The sequence below is a fragment of the Acanthaster planci genome, linkage group LG21 (assembly GCF_054643075.1).
Source record: "Acanthaster planci isolate LZ-2023a linkage group LG21, COTS_SCS, whole genome shotgun sequence".
Lineage (NCBI taxonomy): Eukaryota > Metazoa > Echinodermata > Asteroidea > Valvatida > Acanthasteridae > Acanthaster > Acanthaster planci.
In genome coordinates, this window is record NC_141797.1 from 8,338,371 (window position 1) to 8,355,493 (window position 17,123).

The window sequence follows — 17,123 nt, forward strand, 5'->3', positions numbered from 1 at the left end:
GGAGGGGTACATACTTCCATTGTTTCCGTAGGCAGGAGGAGGTTCCCAAGGTCATTGTTTGATCTCCTGTTCAGGTTTTTTTTTCATTCCAACATTATCTGTGTTATCATGGGGCGCAAATGACAAACAAAGACGCCAGTAGCTGTGTATACAGGCTTACAGCATATCCACCCCCATGTCACGACATAAAATCCCATCGGTTGAGACTCCGTCAATTTAACATTAATAAAACGTTCTTGCGTCCATCCAGCAGCGGGTTCAAGGACACCTTTGCCCAATACTCTTTAAAAGTGTAAACGAGTAGCTTGCGGACCATGAAAGCAAATATTGCACCTATCGTAGAAAATCCGAACAATTGGATTTCGACCCTTGAACACCTTCTTTCGAGCCCCTGGGTGTGCCATTTAATGAAAGGGGACGACAAACACCTTGCCATTGTGTCCGGGTTCATGCAGGGGCGACATGCCCCGGCGAGGGCGCGTCGTCGGCACGGTGAAGTTTAAGTACACTGCCCAACCTTCCTTTGTCGAGCGCCTTGCTGTCTGCAAAATCATTACCCGGGTAAGGCTCCACTCAAGAGTGCGTACATTCAGCGCTATGTTGTTCGGGCTCGGAGTTCACGACAGGAATTTGAAAGATAAAGGATTTTCTTTAGTTCCAAAGGGCAGAGGGATTGTCGTTGGTGGTAAAGCTTCTCTGAGCTTACATCAAACCACTCCCGCTTGACGAAGTACCCTGCTTTTTTACTCAGATTCAGCTTGGGATGTATGCAGTGTCCGTGGGCAAGGCAGTTTGCAGCTCTTTCCTCTTTCGTTCAATCTGATCACCGTGTAACTGTTTCTTTCTTTTTTTCGATCATTTTGAGCCGTGAACCATTCACGTAGGAGTGACAGTTAAAAAGCTAAGGAGAGGAATGTTCCTGTGGCTATTACGATATTTACTTTCCAGGGTGACGCTGTACGGGCAAAATATCGACAACCTGAATGGGTTGTCGTAACATCTAGCAGCTGAACGACCCTGAAGACGCGAATGAATCTTTGCATTGCATGCCTCAGTTCGATTTGGCGATTCCTGGAACCGTACTACGGGCACGGCTTGGCATGCAGCCCACAAAAGGCGGTCCCAACCTATCGTGGAACCGCTCAAGGAATAATTTAAAGCAGCGCAATTTACGCCTAATACGAATTTTATATGACGACGATCTCTCGGCACTTTTGTAAATTGCGCAACGCTCGACCTCGCCGAACCTATCATCTCTTGCCGAGACTGCATCTTTCAATTTTGTGCCAAGCGAATGTGCGTATTTGTATTCAGCAACTAAGGTAATGACATTGGTCTCCTATTCAGGATGACGTTCCCTCCTACAAGATGGCGGTAGCCAAGTATTCTTTAGATACATGTATCCATGCGGGTCGGTGAAACCAAAATTAAGATCTATGTATACATTAATTCGTCCTAAGTCTTTAGAACTAAGGCGAAAAAAATTTATAGCGATAACAATTCTTTAACTGTCAATTAGTGTGTGCATAATTACCCTTAAAACAGTACATCTGTAAACGAAGACAATAAGAGAAAATTAGAGTGCGTCAAAATGTATCAGCGTTATTTCAATAATCTGAAGTAAATAATAAGTACTCAAAGAAAAAAAAAACACACACACAAACGCAGAGTAGCTGCACGCACACGGTCAAACAAAGTAACAGTCAGACTAAATCCAGCCTAGCAAACAAACATGTTTATATAAAATTGCTGTTCACTCTTCCGAAAAAGTTTTATCTCAAAAGCTGAAACATGATTGAAAATAAGCCCAGTCCAGTGCGCCACGCTTCGCATATTTTGATATAGAGTTTTTATTCAGTCATGACGTTGTTTTATTATGACGAGTTGTTTTAAATAATGAGTCCGGATCGATTAAACGCAGTTCATTTCACCCGACATATTTCTGGAATGTTGCCGTTGGAAATGACGTATTCCGTGATTCTGACAGTTCAAAATGGAGTCGATATGCGTTCAAACCCATCCGCAATAAGTATGTTTCGGAATGGTTTTCATTCGAATCGAACTGATTTATCAGGAAGCCATTAAGCGGAACGATTTTCAGTTCATTATGCTCGATATCAAGGTTCTTTAATTATCTGTCGACCAAATTAATGTCTCCTTTCAGAGCGTCACCATTTTAATGTTAAACGGTGGTGCAGTTAAATTTTCTATTCAAGAAATCAGTGTTATGACCTGATATTTTCAAATTGACTTTCCAGAAAATTTCAACACGAGGTTTTATATCAAATAGATATTTGATTGTCTTATATGTAAATATATTCAAATCCATTCTACTCAGCGTTTTTAAATTTCAGTCTCTGCGGTTTAACTTTGGCCATTCCACTAAGGATCTACCTAGAGATTGCTACTTAGACGTAATGTAACATTTGCCTGAGGCCGAAGCGAGCAAGCCAACGTGTTAACACGCGGAGTTGAATATACATGCATAAATGCTGATAACATCATATCTTTACAATCCGATTTCAAAGTCTGTCCATATGTTGTCGTTTCGTCAGCTTACCTTTTCTCTATTCAACTAGCCCCAGCCTGGGTTAATATTGGATATTGACGTCGGAGTGCGACAGAATGCCGGCCAGACCCGAAACTTTTGCGCGCTGCAGGGAGTGTGATTATGCAAACGTTATGCAAATGAGGCGTGCAACAGGTGCGCGCGCTTTGGCCCGTGTTTGTTTTTACCACAAAAGGGATCGTCACTCCGCGCTGCCCGGATATTGTGCGTGCATGTACATCTACAGTCGTGAATTTGCGTTCGTGGAGGAGCTCATCGTAAAAAGTGTACATAAAATATTTCTGATCAAATAACAACAGCGTGCAGTATTCCGGAGCAGTGCAGTATCAGCGCTTGGATTAGACACAAAACGGATAATGTCCCCTTTATCAACTGATCAAGGATTCCTGTGACAAAAATAAACACCGGAGGGACAGATCTGTCAAGAGGAAACCAGTCAAGCCAGACGGATTCGTACTGAAGTGTAGACAACAAGTTCGGTCCACAATGTGACAACTTTTCGCCGTGGGATCTCGGAAGTAGTCTCTTACATACATGGATCGGTTGGACGAAGCGCGGGTGCGCCAGCTCTTCGCCGCCTGCGACGCGAACAACAGCGGCTACATCGAGTACGACGACCTGAAGCTGTTGTGCTCGGACCTGGCCATCCTGGAGAGCGAGCTGGTTGAGGTGTTCCGGGAGCTGGACTCCAACGGAGACGGCCAGATCTCCGTGGCCGAGTTCATCAAGGGCTTCCAGAGCGTTGGGACGCTGTTCGCCAGGAAGGGGGGACGGGAACGGACCAGGAGCGGTCGAGGGAGCGCGCCGTCCTCAGCGCAGATCTCCTGGGAGGCGTTTGTCAGTCAGCTGGATGGATCACTGTGCCTCGTACCAAGGTATGATTTTAAGACGTGAATCTCAAGGGGAAAGTTTCTACCGGAGCCTATTGCGTTCACGTTAAGCCTTTAGGTTACTCGAGGGGTGGATCCAGTATTGTAGTAAGAGGAGGGTCGTGCCAGAGTTTTCTCAGGCGTGTGATTGGTCAAAGGATTGTACTCTTTCACACAGATGAATAAGATTCGCTGTCGTGTTTGTAATTTTTTTCTTTTCCCCTGAGAATAATAGCGTAGAAATGCCCTTCTGCCATTTGGCGCTCTGTTTTTGTAATTACGCAATTAACTAACACCTGCAGCGGGTAATGCATCAAGTGCTCCTTCGGGATCCACCATCTCAGTACTGATTTCTTTTTTGGTATCAAATTAATACTGTTTTGATTTTCCCCTGAAAGTTCTTGCCAAATTGTGGCAGTTAATTCCAGTTCCACGTGTGGCACTTATATACATGTACTTGGCATTCGAAATGTTATGCCATCTGTCTTTCGTCGAAGTGTGTAACAGGTGCGCGGTTCATTGCGGCCTTGCATGTCACATCTATCGAACCAAACATTAGTATTAATAAAAACAACCCCCACAATGGCGTAAGTTTAGACCTATCCGTGGATGCATTTCTGCGATGGTATAAGCGTAGCCTTGGCTCGGATCCTGTTCTTGTCTCCCCTTCGCGTGGAAGCTTTTGGTCCTTCCCTGGTCCCCACCAAGTGGCACAGTTTCTCAAATCCAGGCTTGCTTCGTATCACACCTGAACCTCGAAAACTGATCCAGTGCTTCATTATTATTTCTACCATCCAACCGTTGTTCCCATATTCGCCTTCTTCATTGGTTAAGATCTTTGTTCACATTCGAAGAGGTATAGGCCCACCGACGCTTGGCGCCCGATGTTGCCAAATCTGTCCGCGGTCGTGGTTCCATCTAGCTCACACTGCTCACAAACCTGACCCATCCGGTACCTGTCTATTGCTTTTGCCTTTCTGCCGTCTCCATCGGTTGAGGCGGCTAAATATCCGGACTGGACATATCGCACTAAGTTGTTTTGTTTCAGTATCTTGGTCTAAACTGATACCTTTCAGTTCAGCTCCCCTTATGTCCACCAGTACCAGCAAATCTGATGGTTCGAACAGATCCCAGTTTAGCTTCGCACACGTCTCCCAGGCGACAATGTCCTCGAATGGAACTCAGTCCTCGGAACGAAAAGATGGCTCCTCATGTGCGACCGCTATTTACATTGTAAGCACACGGGTGCAGGGATGTATTCCCCGCCTTCACGAGGGCAGAGCGAGTGGTTGGTATCACTGGATTATCTCGATCACATTTGCGTCCGGTATTTCCCCAGTTGTCCCCTAAGTTTGCCTCTAGTCCCTACCTGCCTAGTCCAGCAAATCTACCAGCATTTCTTGCGACCCAATCCTTTAATTGCACCGACCGCCATTTCGGTGGCTAGATGTTGGGTTTTAGTCTAGTTCAGTTGTGTAAAACTACTACCAGGTCCTGGACTGTTGGCTAAGTGATGCGCACTACGCCGTCAGTTTTAACTGGATTTCCAATCCGCCATCTTTGACATCAGTCCGTATTTAAAAACTGCGGCTACGGCTACTGACTGGCCTTATTTTTAAACATTGTATTTGGCTACGGCAGGAAACAAACGCAGTGGCCTACTACAGCGCCAGCTGACAGCTTCGGGTATTTCACACTTGTAGGCCTACATGTCTCATTTTCAAATCGAACAGAGAGATGAAAGTGGTTTGGACTATCGCACCTAGTGTCATGGAGTTGAGAAAACCGAAACCCTAGCCACAGTGCACTTGGTTTGGACATAGTCTGGCATCAGAGATGGCAACGACGCCCTTGGCGACCGACAACAACCGTGGGCGACGGGTGCACGGCAGTTAATGTCTCCAGTTTTCGGCCCAGCCTCTCCCTTTGTTGCCGATGAGGGGGCTTCCATGCGCCACGTGGATAACTAATTTCTCTCTGCCTGAACCGAACCACATGTAACGGGGCTTGGTTCCCATCACTAAAAGCTGCAGCGTGGGGGGGGGGAAGTCCTCAAGTAAGATCCGGTTGCTCGGGGTATACATTGTCGGTGGTTCACATCCATACAGGCCCATTCACATTGCGCCTATACAGACTATTTTCTGTTGTTCAATTCACTCGGATTCGACAATCGCCTTAATGGGCTATAGAAATGTAATTACAAGTTCTGTTTAACATCCCAACCTTTTGCATCAAGCAGAGTATGAAAATTCAGTTACTGCAATCAAGCTTGTAATAAAACTTCTGTATAAATACGACCGAAATCCACACAGCCTGGCTCATCCGTAGCACTTCATTTACATCTGCCCCTACGAAAATTGTACACTGGCTGTCTGTACCGTGAAGATGCTAGATTGAAAAAAATGATTATTTGAACTAAAAGAGCCCTTTTCCATTGTTGCGCGTTTCACCGAGAGCAGTGGAAGCAATATTCCACTTGCGCGCCACTCGTCGGTTTATATTTTAAACAAATTAACGTCGGAATCTCCTCATTCATTAGCGGTATCGATTGAAGATGATTATTTTGTGGATCTCAAAATATCCCGCTTGACGCAGGTGCTAAATTGGACAGAGATCTGACAATAATTAACTGGTCGTTTTTGTTGACACGAGTGAAAAGCGTGTCGCAGCATTGGAACCTATCTCAACGCGATAGATTCAAGAGCTCGTTGGAATATTCATTAAGGTGAGCATCGGATCAGTCGGAATCCCTCATTTCTATGTTTATCTAATTCCAGCCTGGAGAAATAAAAAAAAAATCTGCGTGCTCGTTAATTCTATCGCGTGCCGGGGTGTATTTAACGAGAATTGAGAAAGGACCCTCAGGCTTATGCTCAGACATACAATTTTAACTTAAAAATGGTGCTACAAAGTTTAGACATCCTCAGAGCACATAAATGCCATGGCAGGCTTGACAAAACAAGACACAAGGTTGTGTTGAAAAGTTGGAAATTTCCTCTCGCTGATCATTTAAACTGGCTCAGCAATACGTGTATTTTCCGTTTGCGACTTGGCAACGTAGTGCTCCTGACAAGCTTCAGCCAGGAAATTTAGATGAAAAGTTTTACGGACTTTTGATCCTGTGTATACTTTTTTTCACTGGCTCCCCGATCGCAAACGACTTGTAGTGTCCAGTATTACATATGCTTTTCTTGTACGCGTTGGATTTGATCTTCTTGGCACCTTAAAAGCCCGCGAAATCGCTAGCGATTTGCGACTTTTCATCTGGATGAGCAAGGAAAAGTGATGTCATGTGAGGTGGAAGCGGCAGCCTTGCACACTCTAAAACATTGGGGTGAGATTGACCTAGAATTGGGTTCCTTTCGGCGTGATCCTTTTCCGGGTCAAAATATGACCCCCCCTTTCGGTTCGTATTCTGGGTCAAATATGACAAAAATGGGGTCATAATTTGACCCAGAAAAGGGTCACGCCAAATGGGACCCAATTTCGGGTCAATCTTACCTCAAAGTCTTAAAGTAGTTACCAGTACCAGAGGGCTCACTTGTTCTCGCTTTTTTTTTTTTTTCTTGATCTTTTTCTGTGTCACATCCTTGCCTTTAATCCTTGGCTTGAGGGCGCAACCCCTATGCAAACCCTAAACAGCTACATTTCAGTTTCACCATTTCTGGGAAAAATTGTCAGCCTGGTTGTCGTCACTCACGAGCACACTCACGCAGAGATAAATGTCACCATTGGTTGTCAGTTTCCACGAGACAAAGCCCAATGAAGTGGATTAAAAAGTCTGTACTTAGTTAAACGGAATCAAGCAGGTGGAACGGCACGCCGTTTATGCATATTAAACATGTATGCGTACATCTACAGCCGATGAAATCAACAAGGCTTAGCCCTGTGTTTTTGCTTTGTCGTCATTGATTGTGTCTTGGATTTAAGTGAAACGTTTGGCGGTCCTCAATTTAAAGCCACAACCGTTTAATTAAGGAAATACTTCATAGACCACGAAATCGCCCCTCTTTCTGCAGAAGGCGGACTTAACCTTGCACATTGTCCGAATCACTGCATGCTAGCCCGTGTGTCGGCACGCTTTGCTTGTGCCAATATTTTTGGATCGATACTTCAATAAGTTTCTTTTGAAATGAATTTCGCCATCTTGAAACACATGCCATATGAAAATTAAACGAGATAACTAACCATGTATTGTGAAATGCCGGTGAACCTGCATGAGTAATCTTGTGCGTATTTTATAGCAGATCGACCTCCGTGGTCACAGCTGTGACTTTCCCATGTTAAAATAACCCCGCATAGATATGAAAATCGTCCGCCGTTTTCGGTACACTGAAGTTAGCACTGTGTTTGCATGGCATAGAATTTAACCGTTGGGAAATGTTTGAATAATGGAATAAAACCAATACTACCTTATTTCATTCTCCACAAAAATAGAAATAGTAATAATAAAAACCCAATATGAAATTCTATTAGCTCCATGATTGAATGTAAAGGAGCAAGTTGACACTCGTATGGATTCTTTATCATACCAATGAGAGCAGTTGTCTTATTTGCTCCAACGATTGCGAGTATTACAGAAGTCTTCTCATTGGACGACACCTTCTACGCAAAAGCTACCACCATGGCAACCGTCCTCCCCTGCCTTACAGTCAACTGTGATGCGAACAATCCCAACCGCGTACGAATCAATTCAGCCGGGGGACCGTAACCAAGGGATCGCCTCAGCAAGGCCGTAATGGCATTCCACGCAGGACACCTGTTGATATATTATTTGCCATCAACCTGGAAACCTGTTCCACTTTTACGCGGCTGGCTCCCGCCTCCCGTTCCATATGTTTTCGTTCAGTCTCGTGGTTACCTAGTCGTGTATAAGATAGGCTTAAAAGTGTTTTACAAGAAACGGCACCGACCTGCTATCGTTCAATTATCATGATGCTGCACGATGTAAAATCATGTTTCTGGCACATATCGCAAGAGCCTATTTTTCAAAGCACCATAAAGGGGAAGGTTTTTAACCCTTTTTTTTTTGCTTTCCCGCTCCAAGTCCAAACAGAGAGCGACTCCCTCCCTTCGCAACAAGAGGAGTGCCTTTTCCAGATTTTTCCTGGCGTTGTTTCTTGTCTATTGAGGTGACCTTTTGGTCCCTTGAATACATTCTCCTATAGCAAGAAGATGTGCAGAATATTATAAGTCTGCACAAGTTTAAATTGGTCAAAGATTTGGGTTCTTGATGTTACGTTTTAACCCTCGTATGGACCGCCACCATGAGGAAGTGGAACATTCTGCGTCCCCGCATCGTTGTCAAAAAAAGGAGAGCGCGTCCTTATATAGCCTGTACCTGCCATTGCTTCGCAGAGATTAAAACTCAATATCAGTCGGTGATACAATTTTTTAAACCAGGGCTGGTGATCGGAGTCCTTCACCCCAGAGCCCTGGACGAACGTGTTGCTCCATTGTCAGCCCTAGTTTGGCCGTGACCCAAATACCAGATGGCCCGGTGCCACAACTGGTGGCAGTGTGGTCTAAACATCGTTTCAGGGTCATTCGATAGACAAATTAACACCAAATTGCTAGTAGGTTAAATCTCTGTATCGCGTGTATCTACAGAGCTCAACGCACCGGTCACAAGAACCACGGTAACACTTCGTAACTATCACGTTTGGTGCACGGAACCATAATGTAAATATGTAAATCCTACTTCATGTGCATATCCTAAATTATCGGTTGTATTTGGATATGCTGTTCGATTTCTTTTTGGAGACTGACTTCCATATACATGGACTGCCTGGCAAATTTCCGTACACAAAGTCTTGTAAAAGATGTCTTGGTTTTTTTTTTTTTTTGACTCACGACTTTAATGAGATGGAGACTCAAAGTGATTGCGCAATGAATGCGATGGAGTTCTCATGATTTCTCGATTGTCAGTAAATATGGCTGTTAGGCTGCATCACGCATGCGCGACATGGCGGTCAGGATTGGATAACACCGTCGACAAAATACTGCAGCCCGCATCGGTTGGGATCCTTGAGTCTATTGTTTTTCCCGAAATACTGGTACCAAAGAAGTGCTTCAGGTTGTGTTTATGTCATTCTGAATTTGGAAAAATTCCAGTCAGTTAATGTGCAATTATGCGCGTGCTTCTGGACGTCACTCACTCCCAAAGAAATAAGCAGGTACCGGGCATTTAACCGAGAGCCCTTGAGTCAAAGCAATCTTTTTTTTTATCGGGTAATGGCAAAAAATATGTTGGTGTTGGCTTGGGAAGTGGGCCTGGATTCACGGGACGGTGCGTACTGTCTCCCTTTTCTTTTGATTCGCCGATTCTCTCTGATTTAATCACCGAAGCCGATTTCCTGGTTTGGTTGAATTTTGGAAAGTAGTGTTGATGGCTGAACACGTGTTTACATCGCCGCGTCGGCGTTTCACCTGAGTGGGTGCATGAATTATATTTAAACTTTTTAGTTTCTGGTGGGGTTAATAACTTGAACACGGCCGATTCAAAAAGTAATTGTTTAGGCCTACCAAAAGCAAAACAAGCGCACAAGTTGAGAGGGGAAAAGGAAATATGTTTCTGAGCCAGTTTACTTTTTTGTGGGTATAGACCCTGAGAGATTTTTCTCTCGTTCCAGTTTTATCAAAACCTTGTTACACTGGAATTGGGTTTGGCCCCTGAGATGTTTCCAATTAAAAAATAGGCATCGGTTGTCTGAAAGCACTAGTAGTGTTATAACAGGTTGGGAAAACAACGGTTAACGTGTCTTGACAGGTCTCTGACTGTCCCCGTGAAAATGTGGCCAAAGAGGGTTTGCACGGCTGACATCTGGCAGGCCAGTGCTTTTGTGTCACGTGGTATGCACAAGGGAGGTTTCCCTGTGGAACAAAACAACTTGCCCAACAAGATGGCTACCACGCAAAGCCTCCATAGGCGGCGCCAAAGAAAACTATAGACAGATTCTCATAAGGTCTGTCGTAGCTTGCTGCAAGACTGGCTCTGTCAGCGAATGTGGTATGTAATCCTTCAGCGCCAAACAGCCGCTGGAATGCTCGACATCAACCAAGTTCTAGAGGCCTGCTTGCATTACAATGCAAAGCGATATGCAGGCTCTAAACGCATGACCTCGGCTACGCAAATAACCCAATTAACGGTTACATTAATTTTGATATCCTTAGCTGCCAGTGTCCGGTGTTTAATTAAAATGTGACGGCTCGCGATTACATGGCCTCTTTGATACTCCCAGCGGGTAGCCTTCTGGAAAAGACAAGCCGAAGGTTTTTTTTTTTGGACTTTGAGAATGACTATTGAGGAGGCGAGTCTACTCACATTTTGTAGGAAATGGCGCAGCCCGTGTGAGGGCATATACAGCCCCTCGGAACGGTTTGTCGTATGAGTTCTAGGAGAGCAAAATAAGGGCATTGTTACCGAATTCTTTATGTGGATGGAGACCAAGGCCAGGCCAATGAACGAAGTTGCTGAGCCATGAATGATAGACGTTCAATGGAAAGGCCGACAAACTATAGCTGCCATGAAAATCTGTACCTTTTTTGGTACACCACAGTGAAAGGTTTACGAGCTCTTTTTTATGAGAACAGAGAAAGCAGCACGAGTGACGATAACTCGCTCACATTGAAGGCTCCTCATTGAGCCGGCAACAAAAAGGGGGTTTTTGTGTAAGACACACACCCTTCCTTCTCGATGGCTTCTTTTTAATTTCTGAAGGCTTTGGCGGCATTGACATTGTTGGGATTATTGCATGGCACGCAGTTCCACTGTATGTCACCACGAATTGTGCAGACTCTCGGAAAAGTCGATCTTTTCGCACGGACCAGCGAGGGGATTGAAATTGTGTTCCTGACATTTCCAGTCGTTCTGAATTTGAGCCGTGACAGCTGCAAGAGGAGGGCCGTCGCGCGCTTCCACGGCGTCCGTGCCGCCGCCCCTCGCTCTTTCTCGCGTATACCTTGGCAGTCGGGCGCCAGGAAAAGCATACTACCCAAGACACGTCAGGAAATCCACCGGAAGCGAGCAGTGGATGGCTGGCGCGCGGTCGGGCAGCGGCCGGCGGGCCGACGCGAGCCGGAGAACGGGCCGGGCGCTACCCGTCATAGCCGAGGAAACGACCATCGGACTCTGGGCTGGCGAGAGCCCGGCTGGTGCCCTCGAGGCTCGCCAGGAAAGTGCAAGCGAGGACGACACCCTCACCGACGTCAGTGAGGACACCGAGGAAGAGAGGTAAAATGTCAAAGCATGGTCAAAGCGAAAATGTTTCCTGTTTTGCTTTTCGTGTTCACGAGAAGTGTCTCCACATTGACAGTTGGCAAATAATAGTTTTGGAAATCTTCATCCTCTTCTTTATTTCTTTACCGTTTGCTTGCGGGGACGTGGAAACACAATGACGCAACTTTGCACGACAGATCGGACCAAATAACGTCCAGCCCGTTGACGCTTTTCTTTAAGTTGTCAAGAGTATAAGGGTCTGATCATACTGAGGGGGAAAGCGAGGCGAATTTGACGTCACGAAAAATTGCGGCGAAATTTCGCTGGAGTTGATCGGGTCTTCAATTCGTGCGAATTCGAAGCGCGACTATTTGATCAGCCGTCACCAATGCGTGTTTGTGTTCACTTTTGCGCTAAGTATGTGAACCGGCCTTTAAGAAGGATACCACTCGCTTCTCGAAGCTACACACTGACCATGAATAGATCGAGAACTTTCCTTATTGTTGTGAGAAACATGTTGCCATATAATAGAGCATGGTTCGAGAAGGCACGATTCGTGAACCCTACTTAGAGTGGCAGACACAATAGGATGGCGCTATCTCAAAGAGGGTAAGTTTTTGAGCAGGCAGACAAGATTCTACCCAGACCAAATTGCGCCCCCTATTGCGTTCGCCATATTTCAAATTGGCTAATGTTCACGAGCACCCTCGTGGAAAGTAACGATGTCAGGTATGCCCTTTCGTGCACGCCTAAAAATGTTTCTGGTCATCCAGTGACGAATTTTTCGTCGATATTGTGTTGTCCGTAATTAAGTGTCTTCAGGTAGCACCCTTAAACGCCACTGTGCATTGTTATCATTATTGCCGAGTACACGGACGGTAAAATTGTCAATGTACGCTGAACTCTTGCCTTGAATGTTAGTTTGCAAACCCCCTTTTGAAATGATTTTGTTGTCAAACTAGTGAGGATACCATGATTCTGTACAAGGACAAACATAGATTAGCGCCCATGAAAGGATTTCCATGGGTTGTTTTCCCCTCAAGCATCACTGACGCCGGAAGGGGCCACTGTCCCTTGCTTCCTCGCCGGCCCTGTTCCCGTCATGGAGCATGGGCACTTTTTACACAGTGTCGAACATGCGAGGCATGGTTCTGTTTGCAGTCGAGTGTTCCACACCTGACGGACTGCCCTACATGGACTGAATGGCTTGCCATAAGGCAAAGTACCTCATTCAGGAGCCTGTGCAACCTAACCAGCCGAACTTGATTGTTTCCTTGGAGTGAGCTGGAATTTGAAAAAAAAAATAAAAATATAAAACCCTCTTCTCCCGAAGCGCGCGGTTTGTTTCCAGATACGCATGCGCGCGTGCCGTTATGCAGGTCGCGGCCTTCAAATACAGAGCTATACAGACATTATGTTAGTCGCGGTCGAATATTTCAAGCTTTGATGTAAAAGGTCAGATTGGAACCCATCGACCACCTGGCGTACAAGAAATCAATCAATCTAGGCACGTCTTCCTCATCTGATGAATCTGATGTGTATTTATCCCTTTTCGTCTATGGGCTGATCAGTGTTCGATTTTCAGTGGTCGGTCCTGGGTATAGACTTTGTGTGGGAGGCAAGGTGTGGGCGTTCAAATGCCACGTTTGACGTTCTTTGCGGGCAATTCGTAAAATGGCTGGTTACACATTTCGCTTGATGTTTAAGCTGGTTTTCCCGCCTGATTCTGTTGTGCATAAACTGTGCTTTTTGTGACGTTAAGCTGGCTGATATGTTTTTCATCTAAAGCGGGTTTTATTTTCTATAAGTGCCATAATTTTGTGAACACAAACTGAGTCTTTGTTTTTGTAGTGGTCGTCGATGTCCCTTGTCATTGCTGTCGTTGTCGCCGCTGTCGTCTCATGTAAAATTCGGCACGAGCGGGTAATCCAAGCCCTCTGGCATTGAATTCTACCAGTGTGACCGTTCTGTCACCCGACCACGACTGGTATCCGTGCTTGCATACACAATTCTACGACAATTCGTAATTATTCGATTTGTTTTCATGAATCATCCCAGACAAGGCAGCTGGCCGATCTACCATTCTGTGACCTCTGCATGCCCGAACCCTCAGATGTGAATATTCTGCGCCAGACGTTGGCAGACGTTTATTTACGGCCAGAACGGCTGAGGGCCAGTCAAAAGTAGAGCGCGGTTCACGATGACATGCACGTCGTGTACATTTTACATCGTGTGGAACTTAAATACGTGACTCGCATGTCGGTGTGAAAAATGTTTCGTTTGTGCACATACCCAGTGATGGCAAATTGCCCATAGAGTAATAGATTGTGTCCTTTTTTTTCAAGCAAAGACATCAAATTATCAATTAAAAGCCCCTAAATCTATTCAGTTACTGGGTTTGCCTGATGCGGCAGCGATATAAAATATTAATTCCACTCTTGCATATATCAGGGGACTAAATACCTGCCCTCAACTGTATGCACTTAAGCTCTGGTGCCCATTTAAAAAACAAAGTCACCGAAGAGAGGTTTTTTTATTACCGAATAAAATTTCCAACGATAGGTTTATGGGCCTCGGTACGTTACACCGCGAGCGTCGAATGAGATCCCTCGGGATATGGCACGAGGGCACCGGCGCGCGCACAAAGCACCCACCACTCACCACTGTGGTCCCAGGTTCAATTCCCGGCCCCCTAGCCATGCACAAGTACAGTTGTTCGTTGGTTCTTGCCACTGCCACGTTTTCTTCCGGGTTCACCGATTCTTTTTTTCTCTGGCTGTGCCCCGTTGGTGGACATGGGTCGTGTGGCGGCTGGCTGAGGTTCGATCAGGTTGGAGTTTCATGTCACCATTGAAAACGGCGCATTCGAGCATAATTGTGTGAAATTTGCTCTCCGCTTATTCCAATCTCCAAATCATTTCAAAGCTTTGCATTTTCAAGGCAGCCAACGCAGTGAAATTGGAAAGCAAGGCCAGGGTTCCTATTTCCCTGCCGTGAAGTTTTATTGCGCTGACCTGTGTGTGACCGTCGACGAGTGGAAGTGAAGTATTTTCAACAACAGTACGGTCGCAGTGTCTGCAGAGAGCCATCAACGACGGCCTTAAACCAGCTGACGGTCGTGTCGCGAGGGTACTTGACACATGCTTGAACCATGCATTCTGTAGAGCTGGCTTCGCTGGTTCCCGTTGTGACGCTCCGGTTTGCTAGAACTCTCAGGGTGTTTACATTTTTTTTTGGAGGTTGGAGTTCTCAACTGTATGCCTTCCAATCCTCCTTTGAATAACATTTCAGAAAGTACATGAGATTTGTGGTCTGCATGTTGGAAATAATCCATGAATTTTATGTCACCGTATTAAATTTGGTCACATCTCGCTCTCACTGGTTCCTTGCTATGAACTTGGACTTCTTCTTTTTGGCCTTCAGGCTACGTAATTTTTTTAATGGAGCGCTTTGAGGTACACATCTCTGTTTATGTTTCGAGGCAGTACGGGTTACTCGAGGCTGCACCTGTGTCAGGCTGTCTTATTCTTCCTGGACAATTTTGAAATTTGAAAAGACTAGTCAACACTGCCGGAAGATATTGCCTGATAAATTGATTCGCTGTAAGTATTCCTCAATGCCAGTGTCACCATCTACTGAAATGCCTACCATGAGGCCTACCCATTCTCCCCCTCAACCTGTCAGCGAGTTTATTTACACAGGCGTTTGTGTTGAAAAGTACCCGCATAATTTGCTTCGCACTGCAGGTAGGCTATCGAACTTTGTTGCCGCATGCTCAGCCTAATTAGTATGCGTTTCACCGTGGGTTTTTTTGGTCGTGTAGCTATCTGCGCAGCGCAGAAATATCGTGACGCAGTTTCTCGCATATTATTTGCATGTACACCCCCGACCTGTCATCCCACTCCACCAGAACGAGACCGCGACACTTGTTGTTTGCGCTTGAAACGGCAGGTAAAAGAAAACAGTGCTTGTTGGAAAAACTCCACATCTGGCAGTTTCTGCTTCACATACAAGACAGTATCCTTGGTTTTGTTCCATACCGCGAACACCCTTCTGCAGACAGGGTGTTCCATTAGTGTTTAGTAGGCCTACTTGAAGACGACGTCGGATTTTTTTGTTTCTATTGGTTTTTGTTTTCAATGGATGCGTAGTTTGTGTCGATGCCGTCGACGGACGTTTCTCTGTCAGTCGGATTGTTCTCGCGGAAAGTTTTCAATCCCGAGTCTGTAGCGATTCGACCAGTGCTCGCTACGCAGATAGTCGCCCGTGCGGTTGTCGCTGTTACCGTCGCTGGTGTTTCGTCTGTCATCGATATCGTTGCTGCCATTTTATGCTACGTGGACGATTCATCTCCTCACAGGAATATCTGAAATTCTGCCCCTTCTAAGAGTCAGCACAACGACGTCCCCTATGCCATTTCGAGGGAAGTGAACATTTGACGAAAAGGGCAACATCGGACGTCCATTTGTTGAGCCTAGCCATTTTACTGTAAGCGAGAACAAAACTCTCTCAAGGGAGCCCGCTGTTATTGTCATCGTCGTTGTCGTCTCCTTCTGTTTTGAAAGTCTGGCATGGAGAGAGGCAAAACTCGAAGCCTGAGCGAATCCGGCGACTTCCAACTCGAGCAGAGTCTTTTCGCTCTCTTGCCCGCGTACGTATTAACACACATACCTCTAATTTCATTCTTTTTCAATTGTTTTTTTAATCAATACTTTCTGTTTCATCTTTCGACGTTATAGGCTGAACACTGGCGTTAGCGATTGTTTTTAATAATTGATGGGTGTTCTGCGATCCACGATAATTGCGCGAGCAGACCCCGTTGATCAGTGAGAACTTTGTGAAATGCTGAAACTAAATTTGAACAGGTTTAAAATTTCACGTCCGTAGCAGAATAGTTACTAAAAAGCCCCAGAACTGTCATACACCGTCTAGCAAAACGCTAGTTCCCATCTGCAGGCTTGACTTCAGAGGCATAATGCTCCGACAGATTGCATTGTCATGCATGATATTTCGTCCCTTCCAACTCATATCGTACTTTTTCCTGGTTGCAGCGGTTACGAATCGTACCAAATGGAAGTTTTCTATTCAGTCCAAGCAACATTGTCAACTATAAATGCCAAGGTCGGCAGGAGTTTGCTGGTAAATAAGGAAAGCAAACGGTTGTCGGCTAAGTAGCGGAGTTCCCGACTTCGGCCTAGACGGCTGTTTTGTGTTTTTTAATCGCTGTATTGGCAATTTAAATTGATTAATTCTCCTGCCCGATACATGTTTAGAATCCGAAAAGATGCAAGGACAACGAGGCCGTCGAATGCATAACTAATGTGCATAAAAAGTACATATCTAACAAAGATTCTTGCCGACTGTTTTCTTGAGTTACTTTTTCAACTTCAACAACATTTTCAGAGTATTTCTTTGGTATCCTCCCGTCGCGAGACGCTTTTGTATATTCAGGTCCCATTCTGTCGCG

At 45.4% G+C, this 17,123-nt stretch overlaps 1 protein-coding gene across 6 annotated transcripts in view; it reads left to right on the forward strand.

Moving 5' to 3' along the window:
- Positions 1–17,123, forward strand: part of LOC110984009 (ras and EF-hand domain-containing protein-like) — a 47,072-nt gene that overhangs the window by 12,557 nt on the left and 17,392 nt on the right. Inside the window, exon 1 of one of the 6 annotated variants that reach the window (XM_087131113.1) lies at positions 2,742–3,444. The exons of 2 other annotated variants lie outside the window; for them this stretch is intronic. In XM_087131113.1, coding sequence (XP_086987239.1) covers positions 3,104–3,444 — 341 coding nt within the window. In that variant the 5' untranslated portion in view covers positions 2,742–3,103. Of the gene's footprint in view, positions 1–2,741; positions 3,445–11,054; positions 11,672–15,558; positions 16,308–17,123 lie in introns of those variants that run through there. 3 more of the 6 variants (XM_022243778.2, XM_022243780.2, XM_022243782.2) reach the window with 3 other exon arrangements.